Here is a 22,319-nt window from a genome sequence, read left to right on the forward strand (position 1 = left end):
AGGATTGGTTTCCATGGCGGGAAAACAAAATATAGAGACCACATACAAACATATGGCTGCTATACAAACACTACCTTTTGCGCGGTGCTTGCCGAAAATGTGGCTCCGTTTTGTAAATTTGGGAATACCAATTTGGCTCTGTTTTAACAGGTTTTACAAAAGGCGAAAGGAGTTACTGGTTCTGATCACTGGTGATTATAAAAGTTCCCTCAGCTTTCTCGCAGTTCTGCAACTTGCGTCCAAAACAGAGTGCGCCTAGAACACGGGCCGGCACTTACACGCTCATCGGAAAAGAACAGAAATGCGATAACATCACCCGCGACTGCCCGCGACGAAGCAATCTGCTCAAGATCAAGTCCCTGACACTGCGGTCTTTTCACAAGCCTTCATTTCGCGATAACTCGCCGAAAGAAAAGGTTTAACGAGCCGGTTGGTTTGCTGGTCAGTCGCTTAACGAAAAAAAAAAACGCCGGGAACCCTGGTAGGCCAAAAAATTGCAGCCATACAAATCGCAGCATTTTATTTGGAGACCGCGGTGTTATCGACGAGATAACACGACCGTAGAGCGACAGTGAACATCGGGCGGTAAGTTGCGGCATGAGTTAAAATGAAGTATGCGTTTGATATTCTTGGGTTCCTTATCAAGCTGACAGTGTTTTTGTACAGTTGATACAACAGGGCAGCCGTCCAATTCAGTCATTGGCACAGAAATGTGTCTCATTGCCGTTTGCCGATGGAGACTCCGGGCGACCCTTGTAAGCGTTGTTCGTGCGCAGAAGCAGCATAAATAATTAAGCACGCGGCCGGAGAGCGGGATAACAACAGAGGGTAACCTTTGCGCTGCATCGATTCGTCGTAAGCAGAATCACGCTAGACTATGTTGTGGCGTTCCATATTACTCTTGCTCATTCTTTGGTACTTCTGAAGTCGTCGTCGTTCAGTTGCGTCTTACATGTGCTGGGTTAGTACAATATTTTTAGTGGATATTCATAATGTCAGACTAAACGTTCCGGGAATAAGCGATCGCCATGTATGCGGCGGCGTGCGCTTATCTGCGCCGTCTATTGCGGCCGCGCACGGGTGTTTAAATTCCGCGCGTGCACGCATGCCTCCTGCATAGTAGGACAGGCATAAGACAGACGTCGCTGCGCAAGAAAAGATGCCTCTGGGGAGAGTGAAGAAGGGAAGAGCCATGTACAGAGGCACAGCGACGAGAGGGCGAACGGAGGAGGAAGAGAGCAAAGGGAAAGCTGGGCGGCCGGCGGCGCGTGGACATTATCTGCCCGAGCAAAAGATTTTTTCTGGGCCACAGTCGGCGCTCCTCTTTATATCTTGCTCCGTGGCTGCGACTACCGTGACTTCAGGCTCACGCGCAACTACTCATTAGTCCCAGCGAAAAGAATATACGTATCTGAGTGAGTGTAACACTTTATTAAATGAGAGGCCATGGGGCCCTGGGGGAGCAAGGATGAGGAGAAAAGGGGAAGGTCACAACTGGCACAATGAACACAGTTGCAGTCTTGGGGTCCTAATCGCAAAAAATTCACCCGCATTTCCCCGAGGGGGAGAATGTGAAAGTGCGAATGCACGGTTGTCGGCCCGCTTGCGGCGCTTGCGCTCGGCACCCGCAGCCCACCGCCTCGCCGCCTTCTCTTCCATCTCTTCCATCGGTTTTGCAGTATCACGTGTACACCACGCAGTTATCAAGCCGCTATAACGCCGCTGAGTCGCCAACGCAACGCCGCTGACGACGTAGTTTGAATGCGTTAAAGATATAAGGAGCGTTCCTAACTCTGAAATCAGCGTGGTTTCTGTGGCTTAGTCGGTAGAGCGTCGCGCTGCGGCCGCAACGTCCTCGGATCGAAACCGGGCGCCGGATGCTGCTGTTTTTTTTATATAGTGTAGTGGCCTGGCTGGCGCGCCGAGAGAGGGTGTTGCGAGCTGGAGAGTAGGCAAGGGGGGAGAGGAGGCGCTACGCGAGCGCCCTCACGCGTCGGAAATCCGGTGCCGTTGCTAGGCACGCTAGCTAGCTCCGTTGCTAGGCTGCGGACGGACGGACGGACGGCGGTGGACGCGTGATTCAGGGTCGCTAATTAAGAAGTGCATTCGCACTTAAAATGAACACATTAAAGTCAGTCAGTGGCAGCAAACGCACGGTTCACACTTAGATGTACAGTTCACACTGTAGACAATGCGGTTCACACTGAAAACAGTGCACGCTGCAGACAGTTCACATTGTACACCGAACGGGGAAGTCGGCCAAGCTGCTACCCCAATTTGTAGAGTTCATTTTCAAGGGCGTACTCGGTAAGTGCTTCTATCCCAAGTAGCACCAAAACATTAGAAGAACGTAATTTTTTTTTGTTTGGTGTTAACGTTAGAGCAATGTTTTTAATGTCATTTTTTTTTAAATGTTTAACTAATGTTGTCAAAAACGTTACAATAATGTGTTGTGTTAACGTGGTTCGTGCGAAGGAGCAGACAAGTTTCCATGAGTGAGCGACGTTTATTTCCACATGCTGGACAGAGCGTGGCGGGTCGAGATAAGCGCCTTGGCATGTTGCGGTGCGCGCCTTTTATTCTTTTGGCGCGCATGCGCCTTATCGTCCTGACGATAAACTGCGGCGCTCGGCCGGACACCACATCCCTCCCCTTTTATATTGGGTAAATTAACAAGCTAGACTCCAGCTTGGTATCTGTCCGGTGGTCGACGGTCTCTAGTGGGGTAGCGTCTTGCACCCGCCGTCTGGATCTCTTGCGAAGCGGCTGGCCCACTGGTGGCAAGGATGGAGGGGGTCACCGGGTCGGCGCTTGGTTGAGACGCCAGGAACTCGTCTCCCTCCTGGTCAGCGTCTCCGCGGTCTGGATCCGTGGTCCGCGCGAGCAGCTGGTCCTTGTGACGACGACAGGTGAAGCTGCCTCTGGATGTGGTAACACGAACGGTAAAAGACACAGGGCCGGGCTGTCCCACAACAACACCAGGAACCCAGTTTGGCTTGCCTCGATAGTTGCGAACCATCACTAGGTCACCGACTGCCATGTCGCGATCACGACGCGGGCGCGTCACGGTTTGCTTGAACTGGTTATACGCAACCCTTCCTCCCACCGCTGGCTTGACAACATCGAGTCGATTTCGCAGCCGTCGTCCTAGTAACCAATTAGCTGGTGACTCATTTGTTGTCGCATGAGGCGAGTTGCGATAGGCAAGCAAGAACTTTTGAAGTCTCAGATGCAACGTGTCCGTTCCGCTAGGTTTACGAAGTGCGTTCTTAAGCGTCTGAATAAAACGCTCTGCAAGCCCATTAGAGCTGGGGTGATACGGTGCTGTAAACACGTGACGAGAGCCCATCTCTTTCACAAAAAAAAACTCCCAAGCATTTCCCCGAGGGTGAACATGGTTAAGTGCGAATGCACGGGGTGATGCTATGAGGGGGAGTAAAGTTAAAATCCGTTGGCATTCGCCCGTGAGCGCGCGCGAGCCGACCCACGGAGGTCTGGCAGTTTATCGCTGCATATATAGGGGGGTACGCCGCGCCGAGCGCGCCGAGCCAGGTGGCTGAGAGAGGAGGCGAGCGCAAGGGGAGAGGGACAGCGGCGCACGGCAGCTGCAGCCGAGCGAGGGGGAGATGAGAGAGTGTGACGTCACGGTGGAGAGAGAGGCGCGCGGCAGCTGCTGGGGAGAGGAGGCGCGCTGTGACGTCATACCATGACGTCACGGCGCGAGGAGCGGTGCGGGGAGCGGCGCGCACCCGCGCAGCCACGGCGAGGAGGCGGAGCGAGCGCGGTCACGTGGTGAAGTGACGTCGCCGCGCCGTTGCTACCGACGCTCCTCTCCGCTCCACGCCGTTGCTAGGGAGAGGAGGACTGCGGACGCCGCCGCCGCCGGCGGTGGAAGGTTTGGGGCCGCTTATAAAGTGCATTCGCACTTAAAAGCTTGAACTCTTCGGAAGCGAACTGCGGGCCGTTATCTGTGACAATAGTTTCTGGGAAACCGAAACGAGCAAACAGCTCTCTCAAAGTGTCAATTGTACACTCTAAGCTGGGTAACCCTTAATAGAGGTATACATTTTCGAATTTTTGTAACCTATAATTTATAAGGTACAAATGTAACCTATATCTTCGTAACCCTTATATACGTATACACGTAAGGGTTACTCAGTTATCGGTTACTTTGCCGCTTTCAGCATGTATACCTTTATATAAGTTACATCTACCGCCGTCCAAGGTCACACACCTGGAAGGTGTCACGTTGCGCGCCAGGCGCGCTTTCGCCGGCGCCGCTGCGGCGACGCCCCAAAGGCGCCTTTCCCGCGTGGTAAACAAATATCGCGTTAGTGGAAGACGATATGTGCGACCATGATGTCCATTGCGCCGTCTAAACTTTTGCGTCGGGTGTCTTTTGTCCGTCCCTTGAACAAACTGCCGGCCACACTGCTGCGGCTAAAAGAGAGGTTACTTTTATAATTCCTAAAATTGCGGTACTAAAAAGCTGGAAAATGTTGTCTTAATATATATGCATTGCATTACCTGTTCGATAATCGTTACCAAGGTTGTCACCCAAAAATCTTTGTGAGTATTGGCAACGCTTAAGTCTTATAAACAGGCATAACTAAATTTAATGTTCGCATCAGCTTTGTGGCGTTTAAGAAACCAGAATCAAACATGCATGATAGGTCTTTTAATAAATTGCGGGTATGAATTTTAGCTTTAGTTAAACAACATTAGGCTTTACTGAAACCAAGCTTTAGTGGAAACATGCACTTGATAGCATACTTCAAAAGGACGCCAAAGTTATAACATAGCCTTAAGCCCAAAATTCTTGTCTGACAACTTAGGCCATGATTATCAAAAGAGAATTGCAGTACATGCACACATATTTGCGCATTTAACAGGTGCACATTTTAAAAAGTTTGGCATCAGTAGTTTTGAACATTCACATTTATTATTATGAAACACCTGTGGGCTATTTATTAAAAAGCAAAGCTGCGAACCACCGTAATGTAATTATCGTTCCTTAATGAATATTAGACGAGTGCGGATACCTGGGCGAACTGGTGTTTCCTATATTGCTTTAGACTTCCAGGTAGAACTCGGTTTATTCATATATCCTTATTTAACCTATTTAATAAATGTTACGTGAACAGCTTCACAAACATGGCCAAATATACAGATTCTTTACCTGAATATTTGATGTATGCAAAGTATTTCAAATTGTTTGGTACTGCAATTGAACAATTTCAGACGAATTCGAGTTTGAGCTACATATATAAAATGGTTCTCAGAGGTGCACTTTCCCAGTACAGCGTTATTGTCATGGTTCCCCACAGAAAAAACAGAATGTGGGAAAGTAGAAATAACATTTATTACAAATTCACTGTTTATACAAAGCAGTGTTTATGGCTATGTTCCCTGCATTCTCTGTTTCACTGAGAGTCTAATATCACACTGGAATTCACTTGTCTTTACGAATCCATCTTTACACTTCCCTCTTAGGTACCTCTTTACAGTTCCACCTGAGTTGTGATTCCCACGCCAAGTTATGGTTTTTTATGCAGCACTAACAACTTTCTAGGCCAATTGCAATCTGTCTTTTGGGCAAACTTTAAATGGGATCTATAATTTCCTGCATGAAAAAAGGCGCTTGGAAACATTCAGAGATAAGCTTCGCAATTTACGTAGTACACAAGCAGGCACAAAATCAGGGCACGCTGAAGATTTCCCCGAGGTCATCTGAATGACTTGTTCCCTGCTGCCGCAGATGGAGGTACATATGTGAGGGGCCGTCACTTGGATTTCCCCACCTTGAAGAGCCATCTACAGAAAATTTCAGAAAAAGAACAAAATCCAGTGTACCATAAGCCCCTCAACCAAATCACAGGCATGTGAAGTACGAAAACTATATTGCACGAAAATGAAGACGGAGACCAGAGAATGAAATGAAAGGCCACACCAGAGAAGGAGTGATTTAGGGCCTTTCAAATAATTTCACATCATTTCAGTAATCGTTACACAGAGTAATTTGGCCTCATTGTTCACAACAACGCGAAGCCACTATAGTCATACCGGCCAACCTTCCCGAATTTTAATCGTTCCGTGTTCCTGTTTATCTCGCGAAATCTTTCTGCATGCTCACCCAGAACAGGCAGAAAATTTGGGCTACGAGATAAACTGACATACGTTTGCAAAAGAGAAAGCAAAAACATTTCCGCACCTTCATGTGGAATCACTACTACACGCAACAGAGCGAACGTCGCCCTAAACCCAGGAAACGTGCTTTCACGATGCTGACGCCGTCTGCGTCACATTTTTCGCTGTACTTAAACATCTGCCTCCGCCCCCCCCCCCCCCCCCCTTGTACTGGCAGTTTCATTTTGAACGAGGATCCCACGTGGAAGCCGAAACGTTTTTCACTTCAGTAAGGTGTTCTTCTACCGGTGGTTTCTTCCTCGGCTATTCGTAAAAAGGAATCGAGAACTTACAATTTTTCTTCGTTGAAATGTGTTGTGGGATAGGATACATCTAGAACTTGCACCGATCTTCAAGTGGCATTCCCGGGAGGTCTGTACCTGTAATGAATCAAAGGGTTACTTGGGTTAAAATTTAATAGGCTTTAGAGCTGGGCAGTTGGTATACATTCATAATGAAAGAAGACCCCAAACTTGACAAGACGAAGAAAAGAACACAGCACAAGCCCTCACTAACAACTGGAGCTTTCTTAAAGAGCTCTTTTCGAAAAAGAGTTCTTGTTGGCTCTGCAAAAACTGAAAAACTACAAAGCTCCATGCTGGGGAAATCGTTATGTGAATTCATAAAGTTCATGTAGTAACGAACTGATAGAAAGAGTCATTAAACATGAGGCGAAATAAGATACGAAATATAACATCATAACACTTGAAGTAAGGCCTCGCATTTTTACAAGTGAATCATACTTTTGTCTGCGCAGGCCTGGGTGCCATCTTTACAAAAAATATTTGAATGAATGAGTTTTAGTTATTGCATTTTCATACCGTTGTTTCCACGGAAATCAGACTTAATTTCAACTTGTGTCATACGCAGGGGAGTCCTGATTGTCAGCTCAAGGAACACTGCCTGCAAGAAAAACAATAGTGCTCATAAGTCATAGCATAGGTAGCCAGATGCAACCACACTTTTCCAACAGCCAGGAACCGATGAGGGTGCAGCACCCATTTTTACACCTGCACTTGTCTCTGTAATTCGTCACAATTTCTGTATCATCAAAAAACAACAACAATCAAGCAGCCTGCATGCTGGCTCATACATACCACCATTCTGTAAATTGCTTTACTGCACTACACTAGTATAACGCGAGACAACCATTTGCCCTGCAATACCACGCGAATAAATAAACGACTGATTTGTGCGAATGGGAATAATAAACCCACTTAACATGGTGACAATGCCCCGCTACCTCAAAATGACTAACACCAAATTTACCCACTCAAGGAAAAGAATGACAAAAATGAAGAATGTTGTAGATATAAAAACTTTTTATTGTGCGGTAAGGCAAACTTTCACAAAAAAAGAGGCTTGCGCTGGACAGAAGTGAGTTTAGAAATTTCGGGCAGCATTTAGTGGACTACTTTTCTGCAGCACACACCTTGTGTTTATCCGGATGTATTACTACAAGACCAATAAACTAGACACCATTCCGAATATATGCAGCGAGAAAAATGAATATTTCCCGACGGCTGAAACAAAATGATAATACCCAGAGAGTAGCGCGATAATATAAGACTTTATTGGGAAAAAAGTGCGTCCGATGCAGCCAACAGCGTAAACAAAACGCTCAACACATGACGAAGGCGCGGAGAGCAGAAAGCAGGCCACGAGCGCCGTTATCTGTTATAATGTACGGGCTTTCACGATCGTCCGCTCTAATCTGACGCAGCGAACGCAAGCCCGTGATTTCATTCAATTGCCGTCGCGGGCAACAGAAAACGTCCAGCGAAGCAACCAGTCGGGTAACGAAAATCCCTCTCGAATGCTGCAATTTCAAATTGAAAAGCCCCCAGCGAAAAGATACACCCAATGAAAACACGGAAACCGTTACGGGAGTATACTCACCGAGTTCGCTTTCACTGGCGCCGGGGCATCGGTCCAACATGCGAACTTGACGCTGGTCGTAAGAACGGGCCGTGTAGCGCTGCCAGTCACAAATGGGCTCGCCGCAGCCTCCGCGACTCACGCCGACAAATAAGTCTTGTAACAGCCATCCTCGCTTCATCGTAGGGGTATCACAGCGGTAAAAAGGCTCGAGTGGCGCGAAAACGCGGCCACCGGACCTGCGGGCGCCGCCATTTCTCTATATCCCGTCATGCAACAGAGAAATCAACGGCCGCCTGGAGAGAAGGCGCGACGAGCATCTCTTATAGGTTACAGGGCGTTTTATAGGTTACAACGTAAAGGTTACATGACAGATTTTGTTGATGTAACCTATAAATCATTAATGTAACCTATAAACCGCTTTTAACTTCCCGCTTGTAACCCTTAGAATGGACTGGGATGAAGAAAACATCAAAATGGATCCATTGTAACCTTTATTTTATAGGTTACATCCCTTTAGAAGTTACATTATGGGTTACCAGGATTAGAGTGTAGCCTCCGCAGTAGTCGAGCGCTGAATACAAACTTCGGGCCACCTGGAGTGCGCGTCCACGACTACAAGAAACATTGCGTGCAAAAAGGGGCCAGCAAAATCGATATGCACGCGCTGCCACGGTGCTGTTGGCCAGGACCAAGGATGCAGGGGCGCTTTGCACGGCTCGCAACGCTGCTCTTGACAACTTACGCAGGCCTTGACGCGCTGCTCGAGGTCCACCTCGATGGACGGCCACCACACGTAGCTGCGGGCCAGTTTGCTGCGCACGATGCCTGGGTGCCCTTCGTGGAGTTCGTCCAGCAGCAAGTTACGCAACTTTTCCGGAACGATAACTCGCATCCCGAACATGATGCAGCCTTGGTGAACTGTGAGGTCGTTGCGTCTGTCAAAAAAAGGCTTCAAATCTTTCAGTCACAGACGACGGCCACCCCACACTTACGAACTCTTTCACTTTACAAAGCATGGGATCCCGAGCTGTTCGGGCAATGTCGTGGCTTGAAACTGGCATTGATTGCAACCGCAATGAATAAAAAGCCTCTTCGCTTTCTTGCGTTTCATCTTTCGCTACTGAAAGCGGGAGGCGCGAACAGAAATCGGCTTCGGCGTTCTCGCTTGACCTTCTGAAGATGAGCGAATACCGATAAGCTGATAGCGTGACTGCCCAGCCCTGCAAACGCGCTGCTGCTATCGTCGGAATGCCGGTTTTCGGGCCCAAAATTGTTTGAAGTGGTTTATGGTCGGTGATTAAAGTGAAAGCACGACCGTAAACATAGAAATGAAACTTTTTTGACACCGAATATTATTGCAAGAGCCTCTTTCTCAAGTTGGCTATATTTCTTTTCGGCATCGGACAGGGTACGCGATGCGAAGGCGATTGGCTTTGTGCTGCCATCATCGAAAACATGACTGCGCCTAGACCGTACTGCGATGCGTCACATGATAGCTGTAACGGCTTACACGGGTCGTAGTGCGCCAAAGTCGGTGGAGACGCAAGCAAGCTCTTGGCAAACGCTTCCTGGCAACGCGCGTCCCAGCACCACGGGGCGTTTTTACGAAGCAGCTCAAAAATGGTTGTGCCACCGTTGCTAGGTTAGGAAGGAACTTGCCGTAGAAAGTGACGACTCCCAGAAACGACCGCAGCTGCTGCTTGTCTTTAGGGGCTGGAGCCTTGAGGAGTGCGTCAACCTTCTCCGTCGTTGCCGAGATGCCTTCTGCGCTGATTCTGTGTCCGAGGTAGCGAAGCTCCTGTTGGAAAAACGAACACTTCTCTTTCTTGACGCGGACGCCTCTTTCAAGAAGTCGTTTTAACACAGCTTCCAGATTGGTGAAATGCTCTTCGTCATTTTTACCCGTCCCCAAAATGTCGTCTAGGTAGCAGCAAACCCCGGGTAGGCCTTTCAGCATGGTGTCAATTATTCTTTGGAAAATCCCAGGTGCGGAAGAAATTCTAAACGCCAATCGATTCACAGCAAACAATCCTTTCTGCGTGTTCAACGTGAGGTATTGTTTTGACGACTCTGACATGAGCACTTGCTGATAGGCCCGGTTTAGATCAATCTTCGAGAATTGCTTACCTACCGACAAGGCTGCGAACAGGTCGTCCACCCTCGGTAAAGGATAGCGGTCGACATCAAGGCACGGGTTAACTGTCGTCTTGTAGTCACCGCAAATCCGTATGCTACCATCTTGCTTGATTACTGGTACTGCTGGAGTAGCGTATTCTGACGTCGTAACGGGCGATATAATCCCCAGTTTTTCCATTTTAGCCAGTTCAGCGTCGAAAGCTTTTTGCAACGCGTACGGAACATTCCTTGCCTTAAGGAATCTCGGCTTCATGTCAGGTTTAAGAAAAAGTTCGGCTCGCTCTTCCGTTATCGTGCCTAGCTCGTCTTTGAAAAGGGATTGGTACTTCGCCAGCAATGCGTCAAGCCTTTTTTTTTACGCCGATGTGAGGAAAAGTGCCTGACCTTGTGACGTTGTTCAGGTTCCAGATTTTCGTCCACTCCAGCTGGACGGCGTGCAGCCACTCCCGGCCCAGTAAAGGGGGTCCCTTGTGGTCCACAACGTAGAGCGGGAGACTTGCAGAATAGTCGCCGTGCTGCACGTTGACCAAAGAGAGGCCCTGAGGTTGTACCAGTGCTCCTGTGTATGTCCGAAGTTTTACTCTGGTGGGCTCCAGTACCGCCGAAGGAAAGAGCTGACGGAACTGCGTCGTTGACATGACGGAAACAGCCGCTCCCGTGTCGAGCTCCATGTTCACCAAGACGCCGTTGATGGTCATCTGCACAATGGCAGGGTCGTGTTGAGCCGCCGACACGCCATTTAGACTGAGAGTCGCAGATTTCCTCGACACAACCTCCAGTGTCTTCACGTTCCTTTTTACCCGCTTTTTCTTAGAAGCAGTCTTACCACCACTTCGGCAGGCTCTCTGGATATGCCCTTTTCTATCACAGTTGAAACAGGTTGCGTCCAAATGAGGGCACGCTTCACTCCTGTGTTTCGGCGAACCACAGCGAAAACAGGTCTTACCTGCTTTCAGCGATTCTGCTTGCACCTTGTGCACGTCGCCGACTGTGGCGTCGCGGCCCCGTGCCTCCGCAGCACTCTTCTTGGCTGCTTCCATGGCAAGAGCGCGCTCCACCGCCTTCTGGAACGTAAGCTTGCTATCCTCAGTGAAAAGCACTCGCTGAATGTCTTCTCGTAGCAAGCCACACACGAAGCGGTCCCGAAGCGACTCGTCAAGGGCGCTTCCAAACTCGCACGTTTGCGACAGTTTACGCAGCTCGGCCACAAAATTACTTATGGACTCGCCTTCTCGTTGACACCTCCGGTGAAACTTCGCCCGCTCTCCAATGACGGACGGCTTCGGGGACAGGTGGTCGCTCAAAACTTTCTTGAGGGCTTCGAAACTCTTCGTAGAAGGCAGTTCCGGAGCTGTCAATGACTTCAACAAACCGTAGGTCTTTGGACCGATAATGCTCAAGAAAGCGTGTACCTTGTCGCTGTCGGGTACCCGGTTGACAATCAGGAACGACGTAAGCCGCTCTTCGTACGAAGCCCAATCGGTGCCGGACTCGTCGAAAGGTTCCAACTGGCCCAGACGCCCAACGAAGTGCGTTCCGGCGGCCTCGGCTCCAGTCATGACAGTCCACTGGCTTCGCACACTGCAAAAACACAGTCTTCTTCACCGAGCGAATTTCGGAAACACTTGCCTTCCAAACTGAAGAACGACGCCTTCAAATCCCATCCTCGTCGCCAGTTGTTGTGTTAACGTGGTTCGTGCGAAGGAGCAGACAAGTTTCCATGAGTGAGCGACGTTTATTTCCACATGCTCGACAGAGCGTGGCGGGTCGAGATAAGCGCCTTGGCAGGTTGCGGTGCGCGCCTTTTATTCTTTTGGCGCGCATGCGCCTTATCGTCCTGACGATAAACTGCGGCACTCGGCCGGACACCACATAATGTTTTGGAAAACATTATTTAAACGTCTAGAAAACATTTTTACAACATAATATTAATGTTAGCGTTACATTTCCCTAACGTTGCAGTGAACAATCTAATAACGTTCAAAAAACGTTTAAAAATAATGAAAAACGTTACATCAATTTTCGCCAAACGTCTTGCGAACAGTAAGAAAGCATTTCTACAACAAATAAATACTTTTGGAATTACGTTTACCTAACGTTGCAGAAACAAGCTAGAAAACATTTTAAGAACAACTAAAAACGTTGCAGTAACGTTTCGTCAAACGTTATTGGAACTGTGAGGAAGCATTTCAACAACATATGAATTATGTTGGATTTAAATTTATTTAACGCTGCAGAAAACACGCTTGAAACGATCTTTTAACATTTCAAAACCTTTTCAGAATGTGGACCAGGAACGTTACAGTGACGTTTTGCCAAACGTGTGGAATGTATATCGTTGAGCATTGTTTCTGTTATCCCCGTATACCGGATACGATATATTTTAAAGCATTTTCAAAATAACAACGAAAAGTGAAATTTCAAATAAAATTTTATTTCATTTTGCATGGTTACATATATTTTTTTTTAATTTACATTCCATTGCTGCTGCTGTGCAGGAGAGGCTATGGATAGCACACTTAGGAAGATGCTCCATCCAGGGGCTGGCTGCGTCTGTGTGGCAAAAGGAAACAATTTCTACTGCAGTACCACGGCCGCTGGCGGCCGCTGGGCACTCTCATCCAGCGGCCGTGGCAGTACGCTGCAGCAGTAGGCTGTTTTTGCACGAAAAAAGTAGTTGCCGCCTAAGGATTTGTTTAGTTAACGAGAGCGCACACACGCACACACTAAATGGAGAGTAAACGAACAAGCAGCTACGCAGCAACTCGTGCTAATCATATGACCAGAAGAAAGAAAGCGCACAAAATTTTGCGTCACCTGACTCCCAACTTGAATCCCCCGAGTTCACTGTTGCTTGCTTGCGCAGTTTTATGTCTTCTGCATGGTCCATATATTTTTATCAGGCAGAGATTAGGATGAAAATCATTTAAATATAAATGCACTATTAAATTTTGAGAATATCAGTTTATTGCTTACCTTGTGGGTTCCTAGGTGTAAGCCCAATATTTGCAAAGCGGAGCCAGTCACCAAAAATGTGGACCGCTATCGACTGTGGCCTGGGTCAAACCCGCAGTAGCTGGAAACATAGGGCGCGACTAGTTATTGGCTGCATAGCAGTTCATAAATTGAACTACTAAAACAAATCAAAATACGCTCTCAGAAATTTTATACACTCACCAAATACTACTAGGGAACGGCCTCTCGGACCTTTTTCTTCTTTTCTTCCTGTCCAACTGTATATAGATGACAGCTACCTCAATCGAAACAACAAATCTGAAAATTTGCTTGGTTGTAGAAGCGATGTTTGCTCCTCTAGTCCGGCAGATATTTCACCTAAAAAAGAACACAAAGTGCTAAAAGGTATTACAGATGGGTCACACAAAAGAACACACCAATTAAACACGAATGTGTATAATGGTCCAAGTTTACTTACATAATAAAGGGAACCAAAGTGGGAACTCATAAACAAACAACTTCGATCCTAGTCTTTCTCAGCACTGAAAAAAAGTTGTTTCGCATGTTTTAATACATGCTTGGAGCAGGCTAGGGGAAGAAATGAGGAAGAATTTGAGAATTTTACAACAACCGGGGCATTTTTTTTTTGCACGAATGCAGGAAGGTTCAGTTTTTCAGTCAAAGCCATGCGCATCATTGCAGCCACTAAATTTGTTAGCGTTCACTTTAACCACGGTTTTTGTTTTTTCACGCTCGGCGTTGTTACTTCGTCATATGAAACGCAGCCTGTTATTCATCACTGCTGAGCATTTACAGGATTTTTCAGAAGTTGGGAAGTGCGCCTGGAACCACGGAAGTAAAAGCCTTTGATTCAAGCTGTTCGAAACCGCACCACCGATGGACAGTACTACTAGAACTAGCCTTTTTGCCCGAAGCATGTCGGTTTCACTTCGGCGAACGACGGCTGTGCATGCTCAATGCGGCCGCAATGAAAGCGTGTTGGTTCCAAACTTCTGATAAAGTACGTGCAGTAGACAAAATTCTGTATCCAGAGTGACCTCTTTTGGGCGGAACTGCTCCCTTTAGAGGGAGTGGGTGATCGCTAGCATGACCTAGTTCCTCCCACACCTCCTACCCCCAATTACCCCCTTCGGATCTTTATCGGCTTAGTTGAAAGTGACACCTGCCCTGGTCATTCCAGCTCATGTTGTGCTGTGCGTTGTCGATTTAATTCGCTTTTCCATTTTGATTGGCTAACCCGCTAGCAATTTACACAATTGAGCAATATTTATACCGATTTCTATGGTTTCGGCATTGGCACTCATCGTCGATGAACTCCGCGGCTTTCCCGGTTATAGAGTATGTTGAAAACCATAGCCTGCAATGAAAGTGAATTCGACTCTTTACCAGCTGCTATTTACCAGCCTTTTGGGGTGCATTTCTTACAACTCAAGAACGCGCTATGCTGCTTAATGCATTTCAAAAATGTAAGTCGGAAACGAACGCATGTGCTCGAACAGCGCCCTTTTTGCCACCCTCTGTGACACCTTCAGCCCTCAAAGTGCCCCTTTCTAACAAAGTTGGCTGTATATTCACGTAGGTTGTCTGGTTGCTTATCGCCAGCGAAGAGAGCTACGACAAACGGCTCAGGTTTGCAGCTTTTAACAGTAGCCCAGAAGTTTGACGAACTTTTTGCGATAGGTACACCGTCATACCGTCTACGTTAACCAGCAGAAAAATAGGCTACTGTCACAAACTCGAGCGTACGACGACTAAAAGTACCGTATATATTTTTCATTTTATTGTACAGCGCCTAATTCTTCTTACACTCGGTTCTATTCGCCCGAGACAACGCTGGAAGTTTCTCGAACGAAGAGGCGGTAACACGATCTTACGCCGGCTGGCCGGCCAAAAAACAACAAAAATAAAACCTCCGCCGCTCCGGTTTCGTCGAAGCTTCTAGTACTTTCGAGGAGGTGCGCGTGGCCTTGCCAGTGCTAAAGAGCGTCGATCATTCTAGAATGGAGAAGAGGGAAGTTATTTCGCTGACGGCGGCGGGCGCGTTGTGTGTGTGCTCTCCTCCTCCGCGCTGGCACGGTTATAAAAGGAGGAGCCGCGCCTAAACAAACCAGCTACGTTGGACGTCGTGATTGACAACTGCACCTGCCAGTTTGTACATCACACCATCGGCGACCCGCGCCCTGGAGGACTCCAACGTGCTCCCGGGCCTTGAATGACCGTGATCGTCTCGGACGGCCTGGCCTACAGCGAAGCCACGCTTCCCAGGTAGCCGACTCGCCTCCGACAGCGGTGCATCGTCCGGCCCGGTCGGTGAATATGCTGGGACTCTGTCTCTCATATGCATCGAACTGTTCATTTTCTTTTAGTTAACTGCTCCGATTCGTAATATTCATTTGTTAACGCTCCTGTTTGTATCAATTTGTCTAATTGAACTGTTTCTTGTATTTGAATTCCAACTGCGTTGTCTGTCAGTATCGATCTGTTACCTCGTGCTTGTGTATGTAACTTGCCTGTCTAAATATAAGTCTTTGTGTTGTTTGTTCGTTCAAGGCTCTTGCTCATTCTTGCCGCTCTAGTCGGCGAAAGCCGCACATCAGACGGCCACCCCCTTTGTCACCTGTGCCCTGTAGATTCGGTGGGGTTTGTTGGCTCTCTTGAGTCGACTCCCCATATCTTCTGACAGTGCACCCTAATTTAAGGAAACGGGTGACAATTTCTGGCGTCCGCGACAGGACGTCTGATGTGAGCGGTAGGGAGGAGAAAGAGCCTGGAACTTTTTTTGGCATAGGTTGCTACTGCCTTTATAAGCGGTTGCCCTTGTTCACTTGCTCTGTGTAGATATACCTAGCTAGAGGCTAGAGTATTGTGGCTAGATTGCGATAAATTTGCAATCATGGATTTAGAGAAAATCGTTGCGTTGGGCTGTCAGCTGGGCCTGTCAGGGGCCGAACTGCGGAAGTGGGTGGCGCAGAAAGAAAAAGAAGAAAACGAGAAAGCTGAGAGAGCAAGACAGGCAGCGCGAGAAGAGGCAGAAAAAGCACGAGAAGAGGCTGAGAGAGCAAGACAGGCAGCACGAGAAGAGGCTGAGAGGGCTGAAAAAGAAAGAGAGAAAGAATTTCTGAGGCAACTTCAGTTGGAGCGAGAGAAAGCAGAGCGAGAAGAGAAAGCCCGCCAGGCAGAGGCAGAAAGGGAGCGAGCGAAAGCGGAGCGAGAGGAGAAAGTACGCAAAGCTGAACTCGAGATTTTAAAAAGGCGACTCGAGATACAACGGTTGAAAGCGGAATCCTCATCAGATGAGGAAAATGCGAGAGAAGGGTATAGTGACCTAAGCGCTAACCCTGAAACGATAAAGGAACGCCAGGATATCTCTAGAAGCGAAGAGGCGGAAGTATCCGCAATCAGCAAGGAGGAAACCCCTCCAGAATTGTGCGAAAGCGCACCACTTCAGACCTGGAAGGACGATGATCCTACAGGTGATGACGAGCTTGAGGATGGAGATAACATCCCGGTTGTGGATGCCATCACGATGTCGGGGCCGAACCCTGTAGACGAAAGGGTACCCGAGATTGCGGGGAGAGTGCCCGAGGAAACCGTTGTCTTTCCGAAAAACACGGGTACAAGCACGCTCATTGTGCAGGAAGACCCAGTTCGAGACTATGAACTCTCTGGGCAGACTAGCGCCGCGTGCGTAACTGACAGCTCGAGGAGCAAAGAGACTGACTCTAAGGTCAAGTTTGAAACCCCCGTGCGAAGCGGAGCCGCACTCCGCGGAGGGAACTCGCCGTACATAAAGGGGTATTCACACGACGGAGCGTTTCAGCGGAGAAATCCGAGGGAGGTCGTGACGTCACCGCAGGCGGACCTCCGTTCGGCTAGCTCCTTCGCTCACACGGAGGATGCGACTTTCGGACGGACATCACTGTTTGCAGCCGCCTATCTCGAAAGCATAGCTGCCGTAGCACCGCCGATTCCACGACGGCGGCAATTTCTGTTAAGCGCATACGTACTGATCTTGTCAACCGACCAAAAATTGGTCGTCGACGCGATGCAGGTGCTGCCGCGCGGAGAGAACGGCGCGCGACGTAGTAGCAGCCGACCGGCCCACCTACAGGCCCGCATACTGATGTTAGGCTTAACACTGCGGCGAATATTCGATCGCCGCTCTGGCAAGCGGCTCAGGTGACGATTTTTAAAGCAACTTTCCATCACATCATTACCCCATTTCTCGTATACGCAGCTTTGTTTGCGCCTTGGGGAGCAATAACAAGCTGTCGCTCGAGCTACCCGCGCCGGCCTGCGCCACTTCGCAGCCGCGGCCGCCGCTCGCCAAGCGCCCGTGCTGGTGGTATACGCGGCTCCCTCAGTGCGCCACGCATTTTCGCGTCCAATGTATTAATTAGGAAGCGATAAAAATAAAGTGCCTGCAACCGCTCTAGAACTTCAGTCGCGGCCAGCTGCCCGACGAGCAGACGAAATCCCGCCGCCTCCGCCGCGGAGCGTCGGAGGGTTTGTAGCTCGCGAGCAGAAGCTCCGATCTCCCATCGGAGGCGGTGCGCCGGAGAGAAACCGTGACGTAGGGGTCACGTGGTGCGCACTCCTAGGAGCGAAACGGCGGATTTCTCTCTCGTGTGAATACCCCTTAAGCGTCGGCGAGGATCCTGCGACTTCAGCGGTGGGAGAGAAACCACCCGCTGTTTCGAAAGAAGAACCCCAATTCGATGCCTCGGAGAGAGGCGAAGCCGTGCCCGTCGTAACGCGAGCACCCGCAAAAGCGAAGCCGGCACATTTCCGGCGCCCAAGGTCTGCGGCCCCTGCGATGGAGCCGCACAGAAGGAAAAGAAGTGCCGAAGGTCGTGGAGAGAACAAACGTTTGAAAACCGGCCTTCAGAAACTCGGCAAGCAGCTGAGCTGCCGAAACAAAGAGTGCAGGTTTGGCCTCAAGAGTAAGAGAAAACATCTCTACTGCCATTTGTCCCGACGGACAGGTGGGAAGAAGCGCCAAGCCGTTATTAGCCACTCGGTCGTTCACCAGGTGAAGGCCCAGGCAGTGAAACGTTTTCACGAGACCGCTATCACGGCGGTCACGAAAGAGTTTGTCGCTTCGCGCGACATTTGGCAAGGATCTTCTCCGAAGAGAAGAATTCCGCAGGCGCAGTTGCGGAAGCGCCCGATAGACACGGGCTAAGCATGAAGAATGCAAATTTAGGTATGCACGTGGGATATGCGTGGAATAGTGTAAGACAGAGTTGTATTTTCACGTCGAGGACTGTATACTTGAACGTTGTATTCATTGTTTCTCTGTCGTACTGTACGCGAAGCTTGTACTTATTTTGTCACTCTGGCTGTATAGTGCATATTCACGTACTAGTTGCATTCTGCGTAAATTTTACTTTCGCTGTTATACAGTACACATGCCGTGTATTATTGACGTTATTAGTGGTGACATTCATGAACGTTGCGGTTGCATGTTATTGTTTGTGAACAACATATTAGTTATGGTTCTGATGCGTTTCATTGTATCAGTGCACTGTATGTATTTCTGAGTACTGACGTACACTCATTGTATTTGAGACTACGAGACTTTCGCACTGGAGCGCACGCTGTATTTTCATGAGTTTCGCACTTGTGATGGCTACTGGCCAGACATTTATTATGGGCACTGGCTTAATTCGAACGCTAGAACTTTATTGTTCGTCAACTTATGAGTTGTCCCTAGGATGTGTATTTGTTGAGAAATCTGCGCCTAACCGCTGTTCTGTACGCGAATTCTGTACGTGTCATTATTCTTATGAAGAAGATTGGGCTGTACTCGATTCTGTGTTAGTAGGCACAGCCTCTTTTGTTCACTAAGTGTGAACGACGCGTACGCACGACTTTGTGAGTTTTGGGAATATTATTGCATAATATTCTGAAACTGGGGGGCTGTGTCACAAACTCGAGCGTACGACGACTAAAAGTACCGTATATATTTTTCATTTTATTGTACAGCGCCTAATTCTTCTTACACTCGGTTCTATTCGCCCGAGACAACGCTGGAAGTTTCTCGAACGAAGAGGCGGTAACACGATCTTACGCCGGCTGGCCGGCCAGAAAACAACAAAAATAAAACCTCCGCCGCTCCGGTTTCGTCGAAGCTTCTAGTACTTTCGAGGAGGTGCGCGTGGCCTTGCCAGTGCTAAAGAGCGTCGATCATTCTAGAATGGAGAAGAGGGAAGTTATTTCGCTGACGGCGGCGGGCGCGTTGTGTGTGTGCTCTCCTCCTCCGCGCTGGCACGGTTATAAAAGGAGGAGCCGCGCCTAAACAAACCAGCTACGTTGGACGTCGTGATTGACAACTGCACCTGCCAGTTTGTACATCACACCATCGGCGACCCGCGCCCTGGAGGACTCCAACGTGCTCCCGGGCCTTGAATGACCGTGATCGTCTCGGACGGCCTGGCCTACAGCGAAGCCACGCTTCCCAGGTAGCCGACTCGCCTCCGACAGCGGTGCATCGTCCGGCCCGGTCGGTGAATATGCTGGGACTCTGTCTCTCATATGCATCGAACTGTTCATTTTCTTTTAGTTAACTGCTCCGATTCGTAATATTCATTTGTTAACGCTCCTGTTTGTATCAATTTGTCTAATTGAACTGTTTCTTGTATTTGAATTCCAACTGCGTTGTCTGTCAGTATCGATCTGTTACCTCGTGCTTGTGTATGTAACTTGCCTGTCTAAATATAAGTCTTTGTGTTGTTTGTTCGTTCAAGGCTCTTGCTCATTCTTGCCGCTCTAGTCGGCGAAAGCCGCACATCAGACGGCCACCCCCTTTGTCACCTGTGCCCTGTAGATTCGGTGGGGTTTGTTGGCTCTCTTGAGTCGACTCCCCATATCTTCTGACAGTGCACCCTAATTTAAGGAAACGGGTGACAGCTACCAAGGGGTGCATTCTGACCTGTTCATTTGCATTAGTGTCGACTATATTCCGAAGTAGCTTGCACCTCTCCCCCCCCCCTTTTTTTCCCCCTTTTTTTTACGTTAAAGAACCCCGGCGTTTCCAACATCAGTATCGCATCGCCAGGCAATTAGGGGCAAACGTAATGCTTTTTTTTTTCAAAATTTAGCACAGCGAACTAACGTGAGACGCACCTTATTTTGTTTTGCGTGCCCATGCCGCTACCTCACTTGCCAGACTGAAGTGAAAATCATTCGAGTGTGCGCGAGGTTAGTTTTCCGAATTCACTTTGCACAAGGCGCGCAAAAATCGTTTCCATGCAACGAACCCGTAACATCGATTCTTCCATCAATACTGCCTAGTATATTTCACCAAACATATCAGGCCCGTTCACACTTGCGACGAAGCGACGCGATTTCGGAAGCTTTTGCCGCCCGGCGACAGTTTTGTCGTTTGGTCTCGGCCAATTCGTCACCGCGAAAGAAATCGCGTTGCTTCGTCGCAAGTGTGCACGAGCAAGAAAATACTCACGAGCTGCTCCTGCACACCTTCCGCAATTCTTGTTTTCCTTGTATGTCGCTCACATTGCCCAAACGCCGCCTCTGGCGCTTCGTTTTGAATATCCAGCAATTAAACGGGTCTCGGTTGGACAGACCAGTGAGAAAGATATATAACTCCGTCGAACAGGCCACGACTGAACAAGCATGTCTACAACTGCAATGTGCCAGGTAAACGATCCGGTGCAACGACTGGAGCTGGGTGCGCACTGCGCACGGGGTTCTCTCGGCAGTGGCGAGAAAAGACCAAGGAGGTCAGGAGCACACTACGAGTAACCATATCTATTCTTCAAAATTTTTTCGCATCGAAATTCCTGTGAACCGAGAAGTCCGTGCATCGGAAAGCCCGTGTGCCGAAACGTGCTTCACCGAAATGTCCCAGACCCGGTCACAGCAGTAACAGGGAGACACTGTGATCGGATGATTCGTTTCATATTAGCTCGATGGCATAGGCGCCAACCAAGTGGGCGCTGTCGCAGCCGGGGTCCGGGGTCTCGGGGGCTCACCGCATCGGACCAGGATTGAGGGGCCAGGGCGACAAGGAGAAGCAGGAAGGTTTATATACAGTTGGGTTACATGGTCAAGATACAGGGTCGAGTGCCAAACAAAGGGCTTGCACGGTCTTAAATAGAGTTTCAGGTCCTTGTACGGGGTCTCTGGCTCTAACCGCACGAACCAATCACAGCACGGGCACCGTGTTACCAGGGCCCCTGTCATTGGGCCCTCCGGGGCCTTTCACTGGGGACACACGAACCAATCACAGCGCAGGCTCCGTGTCTCCAGGCTGTCTGTCCGGGGTTCTACGGGGTCTGCAAAAGTGGGCCCACGTTCCGGTCACGGCGAAGGACGCAGGAGAGGGGTGCCGACCTTGACTGCCAGGCTCTTCAGAAGGGCGCATTCCTTTTCGTTGTTTTACTGTTTTGCAGTATTCTCGGGGTTTTCTCAGCGTTCGACCCTTGCTTCGAGGAAAGACGCTTGCTTGGCTTCCCGGGAGCTCTCCGACCCGGTGGAAATGGTTGCTGGGCGCTTTGGGACGATTCCACGAGCCGAGCCGCGCGAAATACACTTGCGAAGCAGCACATGAAGGCTCCGAAGTTTTGTTGTCGGTCTCGGTCGCTACAGCTTCCTCCCCCACCAGGAAACTCGACCTGAGGGTGAGCAGCCGGACCTGGTCACTCGAAGCGTCGGCTGTAGTCGAATGGCGTCAACCACTGCAGACGATCTTCTTCGGCCTTCCGCTGGTTTGGGCAGCTCGGGCGTACACTCCTTCGTCACTTTACAGGATAACACAAACACACACAAAGGCACACTGCACGATAAGCACCTGGCTCACTCCAGAGCCATCGGGTCAAGTAACGGAGCCAACTGTCCACTATGAAATGCTTATTTTTATAATGATGAAGAAAACAACACTAAAACCCTTCCCAGAACACAACGGAAGCCCGAAATTTTGTGAGTACAAGTTTTCATTCTTTCTCTCTCTCTGACGTGGTTGGCGTCAGGAAAGGTTACATACCTGCCTCGCATCACATTGAAGGCCTGCTCAAGCCATCAGCATTGCCGTGCGTTTTGCCCCTTTTGTACCGAACATCGAAGTTATACTGCTGAAGTGCGAGGCTCCATCTCAGGAGACGGCCGTTTTTGGAAGA

General features: G+C 49.1%; 2 protein-coding genes and 1 long non-coding RNA gene across 6 annotated transcripts in view; 1 reads left to right on the forward strand and 2 right to left on the reverse strand.

Annotated features, from left to right (window-relative positions):
• The first annotated feature begins 2,249 nt into the window (after window positions 1-2,249).
• Window positions 2,250-22,319, forward strand: part of LOC144180258 (uncharacterized) — a 54,843-nt gene continuing 34,773 nt past the window's right edge. Inside the window, exon 1 of the mRNA XM_077708633.1 lies at window positions 2,250-2,307. The gene's annotated coding sequence lies outside the window, so the exon portion shown is untranslated. The remainder of the gene's footprint in view (window positions 2,308-22,319) is intronic.
• On the reverse strand, window positions 2,495-12,071 carry LOC144178135 (uncharacterized). 4 transcript variants are annotated; one of them, XM_077705699.1, is made up of 3 exons: window positions 11,150-11,287; window positions 10,588-10,901; window positions 2,495-2,921 (listed from the first exon to the last, which is right to left on the reverse strand). In XM_077705699.1, exons 2-3 carry the CDS (start codon window positions 10,899-10,901, stop codon window positions 2,678-2,680), a joined length of 558 nt encoding a protein of 185 aa, XP_077561825.1. In that variant the 5' UTR covers window positions 11,150-11,287; the 3' UTR covers window positions 2,495-2,677. The 4 variants fall into 4 exon arrangements, 3 of the variants coding, with proteins under 3 accessions (XP_077561825.1, XP_077561823.1, XP_077561824.1); XR_013323955.1 differs by adding an exon at window positions 8,810-9,865 and having other exon boundaries at window positions 2,782-2,921; window positions 10,588-12,071; XM_077705697.1 differs by having other exon boundaries at window positions 10,588-12,071.
• LOC144178136 (uncharacterized) lies at window positions 5,274-8,592 on the reverse strand. Its single transcript, XR_013323956.1, has 4 exons — window positions 8,086-8,592; window positions 7,008-7,089; window positions 6,480-6,566; window positions 5,274-5,814 (listed from the first exon to the last, which is right to left on the reverse strand). It is a non-coding gene; the product is annotated as an uncharacterized LOC144178136 (long non-coding RNA).

Source organism: Haemaphysalis longicornis, unplaced genomic scaffold (assembly GCF_048455015.1).
Source record: "Haemaphysalis longicornis isolate Haplotype H1 unplaced genomic scaffold, Haemaphysalis longicornis Haplotype H1 scaffold_4, whole genome shotgun sequence".
In the NCBI taxonomy this organism is placed as follows: Eukaryota; Metazoa; Arthropoda; class Arachnida; order Ixodida; family Ixodidae; genus Haemaphysalis; species Haemaphysalis longicornis.